Here is a 13,432-nt window from a genome sequence, read left to right on the forward strand (position 1 = left end):
CTGGATGAACAGCTGGATGAACAGCTGGATGAGCAGCTGGATGAGCGGCTGGATGAGTGGTCATCTGCTGCTGAATGGAGTTTTGTCCTTTTGTTTCTTTTCTGTTTGTCTTGTGATGAAACATCAACAATGAGAAAAGCTCCAGCTGCCTTAATGTCTATTGTGTTGTGGGATATGGAGCCAAACTGGACGTTTGACATCAAGTGTGTGCAGTAGGAAGTTATTGGTACTTTCTTCTTGACTGTCACCTCATGGGTAATTTTGGGTTTTATTTCCTGCAATAAATTTATGGCTAGTGGGAACAACATTTCAGCATGTCACAAATACCTTCTAAACAATGTGTTCTGGTCAAATGTTTGTCTGGACTGAAAGCTGTTTTATCTGTGATTCTACAAAAAACAGAAGCAAAATAATTAAAGAACCTTTATAATAATAATGAACTGGATGAAAGTAATTTACATTTAGTCAATTATTGCAGTGAAATAATTACATCCTTTGGCTTATTGTTTGTAATAGAACATTTGGTTTTTTCCTATATAAAAGCAATAATACATTGACTTGTTTGTATTTAAAATCAATAAAAACTTGCTACAAAAATGTTGAAGAGTTTGAGCTCAGGTATTTCCATTCCTTCCTCAGCATAAATCTCTAGCAGAGATGACTTGGAGGTTTTGCATTTGGGTCAAACAAACAAAACCATAAAACTAGAAATAAAGCACAAGTTGGGCTTGTTGTATAGAACATATTCAAAAGAATGACCACTTCTAAAAACTTCAGATTTAAAATATAATCTCAGCAGTTAAAGTTTGACAACATCGACCTACATAAGACATGACTTGTCAAGGCTCCGCCCCATCCATGACTCGCCTGAGGTTTTCCTGTAATCACAAGTCCCTCCTCCTTGACTTGAACATACAAAACATCCAACAATCCTCACGCAGATTAAACTCGGAGGATCTGCTGAGAGATCAGACTTTAGCAGGAACTTTGGTTGCTTGAGCAAATAGTTTCCAAAGAAGCCAGAAGAAATGCCTCCAAAACCTGTGGACTTGAATTGCCCCATCTGTAAGGACATCTTCAGGGATCCTGTTGATTTGCTCTGCAGCCACAGCTTCTGCGCAGAGTGTTTGAATAAATGGTGGGAGGGCAAAATAATACCAACCTGTCCAATCTGCAGGAAAACGTCACCAATAAGTAATGGCATCTCTAGAGAGGTCTGCTGCCGGCTGCATGGTGAGAGATTCAAGCTGTTCTGTGTGGATGACAAGGAACTTTTATGTGTCGTCTGTCAGCATTCGGATGATCATTACGGACACAAACTCCAACCTGTCAATGAAGTAGCTCAGGGTCAGAGAAATGAGCTGAGAAATGTCCTGAGGCCACTGCTGGACAAACTGAAGGTGTTGAAAGAAGAGAAGGGAAACCTGGATCAGACAGCTGAACACATTAAGCTCCAGGCCCAACACACCGAGGGCCGGGTCAAGGAGCAGTTCAGGAAGCTTCATCTGTTCCTCCACAAGGAGGAAGATGCCAGGGTTGCTGCTCTGAGGACAGAAGAAAGCAAGAAGACTCAGAAGTTAAGCCTAAAGATCGATGCCCTGAGTAGAGAGATTGCTGCTCTTTCACAGACAATAAAAGACACAGAGGGACTGATAAAGGCTGAGGACGCCGTGATGCTGCAGAGCTTTAGGACTGCTGCAGAAACCATCCAACAGCGCCTCCTGCTGGAGAATCCTCAGCCTGTCTCTGGAGCCCTGATAGATGTGGCCAAACACCTGGGCAACCTGAGCTTCAACATCTGGAACAAGATGAAGCATCTGGTGTCCTACAGTCCTGTGGTTCTGGATCCGAACAGCGCGAACTTTGAGCTCATCCTGTCTGAAGACCTGACCAGCGTGAGATGCGGCCAGAAGCAGAACATTCCTGACAACCCGGAGAGGTTTGACTTCTTCCGCATCGTGTTGGGCTCGGAGGGCTTCATGACGGGAACCTACAGCTGGAACGTTGAGGTTGGAGACAACACGGACTGGTTTGTGGGAGTCGCCTCCCAAAGCGTCCAGAGGAAAGGAAACCATCCGACTCGTCTGTGGAGAATCGGCTGCATTGGCGGTCAGTACGTGGCCCGGGCCCTGTCGGAACCGTCCACGGTTCTGCCGGTGAGCGGACGGCTCAGCAGGATTAAAACCATTCTGGACTGGAACCGGGGGAAGCTGGTGTTCCTCGACCTCAACACCAACACTGTCATTCACACCTTCACTTATTCCTTCACCGAGAAACTGTTTCCTTACTTTAACTCTGCACATGCGTCCCCGTTGAAGCTCATCCCTGAAAATGTGTCTCTGAGGTTGAGTTGAATCAGTGCAATGATACAAAACAGAGGAACAGAAAGGATACAACTCTCTGACTTTATTCTGAAGAATTGCTTTTATTTTCTCATGACATTTTATTTTACTGTATAGATTGAAGTTGTTGATAAAATAAACATTTGTGAAAAAGTTTTTTTATTTGAAGTGAATCATGAAGTGATGTTCTGACAGCATGGAAGGCATCTAATGAAGAGTCTTCCACAGAAAACCTTTCCTCTATTTTTAGCGTCAGAGCCGGTCCGGCCCGACCGGAGCCGATCCGGCCCGATCCGATCCGGTCCGGCCCGATCCGATCCGACCCGACCGGAGCCGGTCCGGCCCGATCCGATCCGGTCCGGCCCGAAGACAAATCTAATTTGAGGGACCTTTCCAGGAACATGTGGGAACTAATTATCACTAAGCAGTTGTTCAATATTCATAAGGATATTTCCACTGGCTGTAAGTGGCGTGTAAAAGTATTCACACCTCTTGACATTTTCCATGTATCGTCTCTTTACAATCACAAACATCAATATTCTTCACTGGAATTTTATGTGAAAGTCCAAAAAAGTGCAAATCAATTGTTATATAGAAAGAAAGTATAATTAAAAACATGAGTTCCTTCTGTTTTCTCTCAGTGTCATCTGAACACTGGAAGACGCTGAAGATGAAGGACTGATGAGTGAAGACAGAACGGTTGGAGCAGCTGGGGCTGTTTGGAGGCGCGGCCTTCCCAGTATCGCTTCTCATCACCAGTAAGATATGTGGAAGTAAATTAAAATCTGCTGGCTTTCAGGTAACTCACTGGAAAGTCCATCCATCGCTCTGACATTCAACAATGAAGTCTGGCTTGGTTATAAATAACTAGCAGTTCCTGCTCAGGAGATTATTAACAAAGGCAGTAATTGAGATGAAAATGTCGGAGGCGGAGCGTCACCTGATGAGGAAAATGATGATCAGAGTTGAGTTTATAAATGTTGAGTCTATAAATAAATAGCTTTTGATTTTAGTACAGACCACTACTGCATTCAAAGAATCAGCATTTATAATTCTTCATAAGCCACAAAGTTACAAATTTGCTGTAAATAATCAGTTGGAACAAAGAAAAAGATCCTGCTGTCATTGGGAGGTTTGTTCAGTAACATGTATTTATTCTCTAATAAAATTATATTTACCATCATTTGCTTGGACAATCTGAGGAAATATCACACCATCATAGTTTGGAACACAAAGTAAAGTTCAGTTTAGTTCTGGTCTGAACGAACACCGAGTCCGACATGGCTGCTAGTGGCTAACGGCTAACCAGACTCTTGATGGTTTGCTTTAACAATGGCCGTCTTCTCATGGACAGGGCAACTTGTCAGGTTCCCTCATGGTTGCCCAGCTGCTGTGGATGACTTTGTCTCCATCACCAGGTAAACCCCGTTGACATCTGGATCTCATTTTCAAGAGGGATCTAGACTCCTTGTTCAGGTGGGAGGTTCTGCAGGGCTTTGACTAGGCCGTCTCTTGGTTCCGTTGGCCCAGACTCTCTGGGTTCCGGAAGCTGAGTGCTCCTCCATGATGCCTAATTGTGCAGCAGACTACCGGTGGTGTAGAGCGCCACAATGGGGTCACTTGGTGAATTTCAAACTGTCAGACGCTTCAACACTCCAGGCCGCTTCTTTGTTGCTGCAAGCATCGATTTATTCCACTTTACTGCCATAACTTCAGACGTTACAGGACTGACACCTGACCAGGCTAAACCAAAAAATGGTGCCAACAATAAGCAACATTACAACACAGTCAAGAGAAATGATGACCACCACCAGCGCACCACCAGCGCACCACCAGCGCACCACCAGCGCACCACCAGCGCACCTGTTTCCTTCTACATACCAAGCCATGCGCCAGTATGGCTCCCATTCATACCTCAGTAACAGCCAACGCCCTACGAGACATGCTTACCTCGACACGCCCACCGCAACACGCCCACCGCGACAAGCCCTCCGCGACACGCCCACCCAAAAAATAAAGAATACATACTGTTAGAAGAAAAATAAAGAAAAAAAATATAGACAAAGTAAACATTAAAATTGTAATTATAATAAATGAGTGGGATTAAAAATTTAAGAATAGACGACTTCAAATAAGAAGGTTTTTAACCTTGTTTTAAATAAATTAAAGGTAGGCGCAGACTTACAATGAGCAGGAAGTTTATTCCATAGTGTTGGAGCATAAAAACTAAAAGCTGCTTCTCCGTCTTTACTTCTGACTCTCGGTATAGTTTATAGGTTTGATTCTGATGATCTTAATGGTCTGAGTGGTACGTAGGGTTGCAGAAGACCGGAAATGTAGTTTGGATTTCTATTCTGAAGTGCTTTATAAACTATTAAGGACATTTTAAAGTCAATTCTTTGAGCAACAGGCAGCCAGTGCAGAGATCTGAGAACTGGACTGATGTGCTGATCTCTCTTTGTGTTAGTAAGGACTCTTGCAGCAGCACTCTGGAGGAGCTGGAGCTGTCTTAATGCTTTTTTTGGTAATCCAGTAAGAAATGCATTGCAATAATCAAGTCTGCTAAAAACAAAGGCATGAACTAGTTTCTTACACACAGGATCACTTTAAATATTCATTCAGTGGCAGAAGATCAGAATATGATCAATAAAAATGCTGGAGGCTTTGGGCTCCTTTAGCTTGAATTAAAGCATCAATGCGGCGCAGCAGGGAGATCCGGCTGTCGCTTCGCTGAGGTGCAATAAAACATACAACTTTCATTTCTTCTGCAAGAGAAAAAATAAGTAGCTACTTTGTTTTTGAGTTGTGCTTAAATTATAATCAAAAATTAGGGTTAAAATAATGAGTTCCAATTAATAAGTGTTTTCTGTAAACATTAGGCTTGAATTGCACCATGTTTCAAATCCTCGTATTCTGGACATGAATCCATAGAAATGAATGATGGGGGGAAATTCTTTCTGATTTAAAGCAGTAATAGTTTGGAGAAATTCTTATAATTTAATCCCCACAAATGATAAATAATTCATACTGAATATAAGAGAGAACTACTTGCTCTGCTCTTCTCAAAGTGTGAAAGGAAGAAGATTGAATTGAAACAACAGCTTTTCATTCGCAGGTCAGAAACAGGCCAGAAAAACGGAAACCTTTACAGGAACAGCTGTTTTCCAACACAAGATGCTTGGTATGAAGTATTGCAATAATTTAAAGATTGTGTTGATAAATGGAGTAAATTACGGGACGTTTCTCCTCCTGAAGTCAGAGGTCAGCAAAATGTTTCTCTGGGTCTGACCTGCAGGACGCTGGTCCAGCTGCAGTGGACACCATTCAGCATTTTCCAGGTTGCTTTCCCAGTAGCAGAGAGCCACTGCTGAACTGGGCCGAGTGGATTCAGAGGAACGTGAGGAGCTGGGAGAACAGGAGACTTCACAGCTTGTTACTGATGCTAATGCCATGATTTCACTTTACATTTGACTGCATAAAGTGACCCAGAACCAGCTGGAGCAACGTTCTGATTCAATATGAGGCGAATGCGGGCGGCGCTGACGCCAGGCCCGGCCATTCAGGTTTGTTATGCGCAGCAGCGCCATCTCCAGTAGTTTTTTAGGAACCAGTTCTTCACGCCCCTCAGTGCGTAGCCACGCCCCCCGCTGAGGGGCCACGCCCACCTCTCTGGATTTATAATCCAGGGTTGGATTAAGCCGTCAGCTGCACCAGACCTGTTGCAGAACAGAAACATCCAACCAGACAGATTCGTTTAGAAGAATTTATTTTGTACAGTAAAACAGTTTATGTCAGACTTTCTGAAGACAAACAATTAATTTACAAACGCAGAACGTTGAGAAGCCTGAGGCCGACCCAGAGACGAGCGTCAGCATGGAGTATCTTGCAGAGATAATGAAACTCAGACAGCATGTAGCCGCCGCTGCTGATGGAGGTCAATACACTCTGAGCAGGATGCGTTCAAGAACACTCAGACGAAAACTATCACAGGTTTTCAATAACAACTGCTTGAAAAAAAAAGGGATTTTTGACTGAAATCATCGTATATTCGTCTGAAAACATGCTGTGTGTTATCAGTTGCCCCTAGGGGGCAGAGTTAGAGGGCAATAAGCTCTGTGGGGCTTTTGAACGCACCATTCTCATGTTCAGCCCTGGGTCGGGGTGCGCTTGTTGTCCGTTACTTTGGAGGCCTGTAGGCGATCTTCCTGCTCTTCAGCACCGTCCATCGGTGTCGCTTCATGTAGTAGACCAGAGGGATGAGGATGGCAGAGCCCATCAGCAGCTGCAGGGACAAACGTCAGGGACGTTACGGACAAACGTCAGGGACGTTACGGACAAACGTCAGGGACGTTACGGACAAAGGTCAGGGACGTTACGGACAAAGGTCAGGGACGTTACGGACAAACGTCAGGGACGTTACGGACAAACGTCTCGTTAGGGACGTTACGGCAAAGCCGTGACATCGCACCGGTCTCTGTTGCTATGGATACGGTTGCTTTTGCATCACCACTGCCTCAAACTAACAAACAGCTGTAGTTATTTAGTTATTTAGTAATTTAGTAATTTACAGTTATTTAGTTATTTAGTAATTTAGTTATTTAGTAATTTAGTAATTTAGTAATTTACAGTTATTTAGTTATTTAGTAATTTAGTTATTTAGTTATTTAGTAATTTAGTAATTTACAGTTATTTAGTTATTTAGTAATTTAGTAATTTACAGTTTTTAGTTATTTAGTAATTTAGTTATTTAGTTATTTAGTAATTTAGTAATTTACAGTTATTTAGTTATTTAGTAATTTAGTTATTTACAGTTATTTAGTTATTTAGTAATTTAGTTATTTAGTAATTTAGTTATTTAGTAATTTAGTAATTTAGTTATTTAGTAATTTAGTTATTTAGTAATTTAGTTATTTAGTAATTTAGTAATTTAGTTATTTAGTAATTTAGTTATTTAGTAATTTAGTTATTTAGTAATTTAGTAATTTAGTTATTTAGTAATTTAGTAATTAGTTATTTAGTAATTTAGTAATTTAGTTATTTACAGTTATTTAGGTATTTAGTAATTTAGTTATTTAGTAATTTAGTTATTCAGTAATAGTTATTTAGTTATTTAGTAATTTAGTAATTTAGTTATTTAGTAATTTAGTAATTTAGTTATTTACAGTTATTTAGGTATTTAGTAATTTAGTTATTTAGTAATTTAGTTATTTAGTAATTTAGTAATTTAGTTATTCAGTAATTTAGTTATTTAGTTATTTAGTAATTTAGTAATTTAGTTATTTAGTAATTTAGTTATTTAGTAATTTAGTAATTTAGTTATTTAGTAATTTAGTAATTTAGTTATTTAGTAATTTAGTAATTTAGTTATTTACAGTTATTTAGGTATTTAGTAATTTAGTTATTTAGTAATTTAGTTATTCAGTAATTTAGTTATTTAGTTATTTATTAATTTAGTTATTTAGTAATTTAGTTATTTACAGTTATTTGCAGTTATTTCACTGAACATGTTGCTTTCTGTAAAGACATTAACTCCTAATTAAAAAAGAACATTACAGATTTGAAACAAATAAATATTGAACTGATGAAATTAGCAAATTTATACTTTAAGGGAAGATTATTTATTTTTAAATAATCTCTGAAATCACTGAAATTTAGTCTTAATTTTGTCTTGTAAAGTATTTATCAATGTTCCGTTTCTAATCTTTGTCTTGTGTTGATCCAGGTGGAATAGTTTGATAATCTACCTGAGATTATTAATCTAATAAACCACAATAAGGCTGAAGCCCCGCCCTAAGCCCCGCCCTAAGCCCCGCCCCCTGCCTACCTTCAGGCCCATGCGTTTCCGCTGGTCGTGCTCCGGCTCGGCCGCCCACCTCAGGAAGGTGCAAACGTCTTTGGCCACTTGGCTCATGGTGGCCGGGGTTCCTGCAGCCAGACACAGCCAATGAGACGCGGCCTTCTGCGGCGCGGCAGCCAATCGGGTGCCACCTACCGTCCTCGTACTCCAGGATCTCGTTGTAGATGGGCGGCGCCATGCCGATGGCCTGGCCGGGGAAGTAGGGGTTGTAGTAGAGTCCTTCTCTCACCGAGACTCCTGCAGGCGGCTCGCAGTAACCCGTCAGCAAGCTGAAGACGTAGTCCTCTCCGCCATGCCTGTAGGGGGCGCCGCACAAACAGCCAGCATCTCCATCAGTCTTTTCATTCATCAGTTTTATTGCCTACATGAGAACCTTCAGCTGGACTGAACATCAACACAGCAGAGCTGATTGGATCGTTATTGATTATCTGATTGATAACTGGATGCAGTTATCAATCATCCAGTTGGTGTGCCATTAATGAGCACACCATTAATGGCAGAAAATTTGACAGAAATGGAACCAAGTGAAGCTGAAAGGGAACCAGAGGAGATCAGGCGGAACAGATTTACAGACTGGAGTCGTAATGACGTTAAATATGTTTCTATTTTGTAGTTTTGGCTTCATTTGTTTCAGCTGAGGGCCGTTTTCAGTCTGTATGCTCCAGTTAACAGTTAATCGATTCCTAAATTAGTGGCCAATGGTTTCAGTGAGCGTTGGAGGAAGAACCTGGCGTTGACGATGTAGCTGAGGTCGGGGGGCAGCGCCCCGTTGTTGGCGACCCGGGCGGCCTCAGGGTTCGGATACGGCTTGGGGAAATAGTCCGAAAGCTTTCCTGGCCTGGTGAACATCTCGCCGCTCTCATCAGGGCCGTCCACCACCTCCACCTGCACAGCGAATGGAGCTACATGAGCCGGCGCTGCCCCTGGTGGCAGGAGGAGCCGGCTGCTGCTGCGGCGGCGGCCTCACCTCTTCGGCGATGGCCTTGACCTCGTCCTCGGTGTGCGACACGCCCACCAGGTTCCTGAAGGCCAGGTACTCCATGCTGTGGCAGGCGGAGCACACCTGCTTATACACCTGGTAACCACGGCGAATGCTGCAGCCAATCAGAAACAGTCAGGATGAGAGCAGAAACAACAGGCTCTTGTTGTGAATCCTCTAAAGTCCAAAAAACCAAAAATGCCAGAAAAGTTTCTCAGGAGGTTTTCAACTCACTCTACTTTAAAAGCCAAGTGTTTCTGGTTTCAAAAAGAATATTTTCTTTATAAAAGAACAGAAATCTTCTCCAAGCTGACTTCAGACAAAAAATGATACAACAGTTCTACCATTTGCAAAATGTCGGACCTGTAACATTAATAGTTTAGCAAAAAGTGAATTAATCAAATTCTTAATAAGTTCTAACAAACATAAAAATAAACCAACAAATCTTCAAATTGTTCAGAAAGTGAAATTATCTATCATGTAAAATAAAGTATAGAACTAGACTGAATAGATCTACACTTATGATCAGGAATATTAACCCTGATATCTGATTGACAATATTTTTTTATCAATATCCGATATTAACATCAGATTGGTGCATCTTTGTAATACAACAGTTTTTAGATAAAGTAGTTAATATTTCAAAAGTAAAGGAGATTTAAAACCAGGAGTTTCCTGTCAAACAAAAGGTTTTTATCTTAAAGGTAAAATGTTTTATATCTCTTCAGTTTTGGTTTCATTTCTGCTCTGGCTGTTGGTTTTATATGGATATGGATCAATCGATCGGCTGATTACTCGCCTGGCGTGGTCCAGGGAGGACAGCGGCCCCGCGTGGCTCCAGGGGTACGACGGGGGGTGGAGCTCCAGCTCAGACGCCTTCACTGATTGGTGGAGCATCAGAGCGAGCCCAGCGCCACCGCCGGCAACCACGCCCAGCGTCGTCAAGGCAGCCTTCTTCTTACCCGACAGACTAGCAAAAGACATGTTGGCCTGAAGAGAGAAAAATAACACGTTCATAAACACGTTTTCTTTTTCACAAACAAGGAAAACTACGACCTATTTGACGTCAGCTTCCGGAACAGCGGCTCGCTGGTTTCCGGTCCATTTTAACCTGGTGCTGCAGAGCTAGCTTTAGCTTACTGTGGCTAACAATAGCTTTAGCTTACTGTGGCTAACAATAGCTTTAGCTTACTGTGGCTAACAATAGCTTTAGCTTACTGTGGCTAACAATAGCTTTAGCTTACTGTGGCTAACAATAGCTTTAGCTTACTGTGGCTAACAATAGCTTTAGCTTACTGTGGCTAACAATAGCTTTAGCTTACTGTGGCTAACAATAGCTTTAGCTTACTGTGGCTAACAATAGCTTTAGCTTACTGTGGCTAACAATAGCTTTAGCTTACTGTGGCTAACAATAACTTTAGCTTATTGTGGCTAACAATAGCCTATGCTAGTAGGTAATAGTCTCGGACAATTGTCTTGTAAAAATCTGCTATTTAAGTATCTAAACATTTTAATCCATTCTAAAGGAAAATGTTTTTGCCTTTAGTTGTACTTATTGTCACGTGTATTACACGTGTTTCTGGTCGTTGGTGTCAGAGACCCAGTAACGGGTTAGAGTTAGGGTTAGGGTTGGGGCTAAGGTTAGGGTTCGGTTTTTGCTTCTGAAGCACAACAAGCCCAGAGCTCAACAGTAGAGCAGCTCTGGAGTTGGACTTGTAGTTCACTGTTCGGGGTCAGAGTTGTTGCTTTTAGAAAAATATGGCCGTGTTCCTGAAGGTCTCTGTGTTATTTAGTTTTATTAGTTTAGCATGTTTGTTGTGAAGCAGGACGGTGTTTCCAGTGGGTTGTACAGTTGCTCGGCTGTCTGGATCTGCTCTGCTCTCTCGTCCCAGAAACTGTCAGGACGGATACAGAAGTGATTCCATGGAAACAACACAGGAGGCTCCTTTATTTGCCGTCCTTCTCATCCGGCAGTTTCAGGCTGAAGAAGCCGATCCGGAGTGAAATGAGAGCTTTGCTCTGCGGGGTTAGCTTTAGCTGGTAGCCACGGATGTTTTCAACCCGCCATCTTCTTAAGTCAGGATCGTTTGGAAATCCATGAAAACGTAAAAGCCCATTGTATTAGAAGACAACAATGTTCATAGTTTTGCTTTATTTGCATCTGAAATACGACTTTGTCTTTTCTTGTTGTCGTGGAAACTGAAAGCGGAAACAAGATGTGACGTCAGCACCGCGCAAAGAGCCCGTTTGTAGAAATGATTAAAAATGTGTAAAATATGGACATCAATCAATAAAACTCTTTACCAACAGCCGTAATAAACTTTAGTATTCTGCAGTTGGGATATTTTCTTGTTTAAATGATGATATTGAAACTTGATAAGAATTAAATGTTTATCTTTCAAAATGACTCAAGTTGATATTTGTTGCAACAAGCTGCCATCACAATGCAGCTTCAGACTGAACTGAAGAGGTTTTCAATATAGACAATGCATTCTGATTTTTAGCAGTTTTTTAGTTTATTACAGAATTACATTCAATTTCCACTGCAAAATACCCTAGAAGGACCAACAATATTTTTATTTCTTTTTCTTAATAGGCCACTATTTCAGTTTCATATTCTTCTTCACTGTAAAACAGGAAAGCAGTGATGAAATGTTGGTTTCGTTCTGCAGCAGGAGGATAAATAAAGACCTTCACAGGTTCCTTATGAAACTGACCTCCAGTGTTTTATAACCAGACAGGGGGAGAGCACATGACCTCTGACCCTCACCACAACAACCAGCCCCACCTCCAGCCTCCACAGGACATGAATCCGATTCTTGAAACGCTTTGTAAGATGACGGCTGGTTATAGCCAGGATTAATCTTTACGGCTCTCATATCAAAATAATACATTTTGATTAAAAAAAAAAATACTTTGGTTGACAGATTTAAGAGATGCAATTGATCCCCTCAGGTACACGCCCCCAACCCCACTGATACATATCTCAGTAATATTCATTTCTAGCCTAATAATCCAGGAACCGGCTTTTTCTCCACCGGAAGTTGTCATCAGCCTTCCCATTGCTAACTCGTTAGCTCTAGCGCCTGGAAGTCGGTGTTTTAAAGCTTCAGATGCAAATAGTGGCCTTTACCTGAACTGAAACAAACACATCGGCAGCTTCTGCAGACGCCTGGGGCAGAAGATTTGCCTCCTGGTGGATTTATGCCCGTTTTAGGAGGAATCTGTTCCAGTCCAGACCTGTTTGTGCTAACAGTCCGACACGACTCTGGCTGCCTTGGCTAACGGAAAGAACAACTGCTTTGCGGCATTTAGACAAAAAACTAGAAACACACTCCCCGTTAGTTTAACTTAAGCACCACAAATAAAAAGAGTCACCCCAATAAGACAGCCTGAAATCCGGGGGAACACAAGTGACCTTGTCTGCCAGTCCGCCGCTAGCCGGTGAGCTAATGCTAATGATGGTTCGCTGGGAGGACACCTGACAAAATAACTTTACAATGAAAACAGCCTTAAAACATCCGACCTTCAGAAAGATTTATATTAAGCCCATGTATCGATCTACCTTGGAAGTCTTGAGAGGATTCCCCGTAAAGAGAAGAGCTCTCCCACTCCCGGAGAGCGCCACGACCCGAAGCGCCGCCATCTTCCCAGTTCTCTATGGAGGAACCAGCAAGCTGCACGAGACACAAAATGAGCGCTTCCGGACGGTTCTTCAAAATAAAAGACCGGAGTGTGACTATCTGGGTACATGATGGACGGACCAGTTGTTTGTCAGAATAAAACCAGTTAAAGTCAGTGGAACTTGTTAGGATTGACTGTATGGAACCATATGCAGCTCTGGGCTGAAGTCATTAAAACACTTTGGCCCAGAATGACGAAGGCCTAATAAAACTAACTTTAGACGTTTTTGTTTGAGTCCAGTTCTACAACGGAACTCCCATGAAATTATAATTAAATAATGAATTTAAGGAATATTTAATTGGTATTTAATTATGGATGGTTTAAAAAATAAACAAAACCCCATGAATGACTTTTATTTAATTGGTGGTATTAGCTCTTCCTACGGGAAAGAACAATTAATTCATCTACGATAATTTTAAGCTATTTGCAGATAAATGTAAGCTTAATATTATTAACTTTATACTGTGATGGACCGTTAATGAAGTTATTATTGACGCAAAACGATCTTAATTGAATAAACAATTACTTTGAATATACCTAAACCGGAAATACCACGCATTATGGTAGTTA

General features: G+C 41.5%; 2 protein-coding genes across 2 annotated transcripts; one reads left to right on the forward strand and one right to left on the reverse strand.

Annotated features, from left to right (window-relative positions):
- Positions 1–961: 961 nt before the first annotated feature.
- LOC129356149 (nuclear factor 7, brain-like) lies at positions 962–3,515 on the forward strand. The gene has a single exon (XM_055025753.1). The coding sequence runs from the start codon at positions 1,029–1,031 to the stop codon at positions 2,352–2,354; it is 1,326 nt and encodes a 441-aa protein (XP_054881728.1). The 5' UTR covers positions 962–1,028; the 3' UTR covers positions 2,355–3,515.
- Positions 3,516–6,091: 2,576 nt separating this feature from the next.
- On the reverse strand, positions 6,092–12,858 carry LOC129356164 (cytochrome c1, heme protein, mitochondrial-like). Its single transcript, XM_055025769.1, has 7 exons — positions 12,744–12,858; positions 9,978–10,168; positions 9,167–9,293; positions 8,927–9,084; positions 8,335–8,495; positions 8,167–8,267; positions 6,092–6,624 (listed from the first exon to the last, which is right to left on the reverse strand). Exons 1-7 carry the CDS (start codon positions 12,822–12,824, stop codon positions 6,520–6,522), a joined length of 924 nt encoding a protein of 307 aa, XP_054881744.1. The 5' UTR covers positions 12,825–12,858; the 3' UTR covers positions 6,092–6,519.
- Between the last annotated feature and the right edge of the window lie 574 nt (positions 12,859–13,432).

Source organism: Poeciliopsis prolifica, unplaced genomic scaffold (genome assembly GCF_027474105.1).
Source record: "Poeciliopsis prolifica strain line A6 unplaced genomic scaffold, Auburn_PproV2 SCAFFOLD158, whole genome shotgun sequence".
Classification (NCBI taxonomy): Eukaryota; Metazoa; Chordata; class Actinopteri; order Cyprinodontiformes; family Poeciliidae; genus Poeciliopsis; species Poeciliopsis prolifica.